Genomic DNA, 1708 nt, shown 5'->3' on the forward strand with positions numbered 1-1708 from the left:
GCCCATTGCGATCGCCACATGCCTCATCCAATTCGCCAGAGTACTACACCATTGTACAGTACCATGGACGGAGAAATGCCATCACCTACTACTGACCTATACTGTCAAAGGCTCAAAGCGCAAGCATGGCTGACGTTCGGGAGAGGATTACTGAACGATGAGAAGCGATGAGTTTCGGGAGAGGATTACTCTGAACGATCTACAGCGAAAGCAGTAATAATAACATAGTAAAGCATAGTACGATGAATTGCCGAAACAAAGAGGGATTAAACAGACAAGGCAGTAGCTATAGCTAGATCCATGCATAGGAACATTTTTTTTTTTCAACATAACAGGATCGACCAGGTTCTGCTTAAAAAATCGTAAGACATGAACTGATGGACACGACAACACCAAGAAAGATCGCAGACATTCGTAGGAGAGTAGTAGTGTGGTTCAGGGATGGATGATTCACCGGCCATTGATCGATCGTTGCCTCCCTCACGCAGCGGCATCGGTGCCGTTCACGCGGCTGTGGGCGCGGCCATGATGCTCTTGCTGGACGAGGAGCTGGTCGGCCTCAGCGCCCTCATGGGGCTCGCCAGCGCCCACGCCCAGCTCCGGTGGCTCCGCGACGACCCGGTGCCCCTCGCGCTCCCTCCGCTGGCGCCGCCGCTCCCGCCGTCGGGTGCCGAGAGCCAGTAGGACGACGAAGGCGCGGCGCCTAGGCCGCCGCCGCCGCCGCCGCCGAAGAACCCGGCGCACTTGATGCGGTGGTGCTGGTCGTGCTCGTGGTCCTCGCCGCCACCGCCGCCCAGGTGGTGGCGGCCCAGCGCGCCCGCGCCGGCCTTGTTGGGCTTGGGCTCGCGGTGGGACTCGACGCGCCGGAGCGCGCAGTCGCCGAAGCCCGTGGAGAGGCGCTCCAGGAAGTCGCCCGAGAAGCTGCGGCTGCCGCAGCCCACGGAGCGCGACCGCGCCACCTTCCGCCCGAACGACGACGACGAGGAGCCCTCGCTCCGGCGGCCCGGGCTCTCCGTCTCCGGCTCCACGATCGCCTCCAGCCGGCCCCCGAGCGAGGCCGACGAGGCCGACGCCACCGACACGGAGTTCCTCCTCGCCGCCGCCGCGCCGCCGCCGCCGCCGCCACCGTTGGCCGCCGCCGACGCGGCCTTGTGGTGGCTGCTGCTGCTGCCGGACGACGAGGAGGAGAGGTGGAGGAAGGACCAGAAGCTCTTCTTGCGCGGGCTGTCCGCGGTGACCGCGTGCGCCGGCGCCGGCGCCGCCGCCGCCGCCGGCAGCGGCTCCTCCGGCCGCGGCGCCACCGACTTGCTCCTCTTGAGCCCGCCGCCGCCGCCGCCCGCGTTCTGCGCCGCGGGCATCACCTTGCGCGACGCCGCCGCGGAAGAAGGGTAGAGTGGCAGCGCCGGCGCGTCGGAGGAGGCGCGGTTGGACGACGGCGGCGGCGGCGGCGTCGAGGACGACGGCGACGCGGACACCGGCGGCGGCGGGTGGAAGGGGCTGGACTTGGACGACGACACCAGCATGCCGAGCTTCTCTTGCAGACAGAAGGCGCAGATGCCGCCGGCGCCGCCCGTCCCGGCCGCCGCCGTCGCGCCTGGCGGGTACGGGTGCTCGCTGCAGTACACCGCGCCGTCCTGATCCGCCGCCGTCGCCGTCGCGTCCGCCGCTTTCTCCTCCATTCTTGAATGAATCGGTCAAGCTACCACCG

At 67.2% G+C, this 1708-nt stretch overlaps 1 protein-coding gene across 1 annotated transcript; it reads right to left on the reverse strand.

Annotated features, from left to right (window-relative positions):
* LOC8075253 (uncharacterized transmembrane protein DDB_G0289901) lies at nucleotides 288–1708 on the reverse strand. The gene has a single exon (XM_021462624.1). The coding sequence runs from the start codon at nucleotides 1677–1679 to the stop codon at nucleotides 504–506; it is 1176 nt and encodes a 391-aa protein (XP_021318299.1). The 5' UTR covers nucleotides 1680–1708; the 3' UTR covers nucleotides 288–503.

This window comes from Sorghum bicolor, chromosome 6, assembly GCF_000003195.3.
Source record: "Sorghum bicolor cultivar BTx623 chromosome 6, Sorghum_bicolor_NCBIv3, whole genome shotgun sequence".
Lineage (NCBI taxonomy): Eukaryota > Viridiplantae > Streptophyta > Magnoliopsida > Poales > Poaceae > Sorghum > Sorghum bicolor.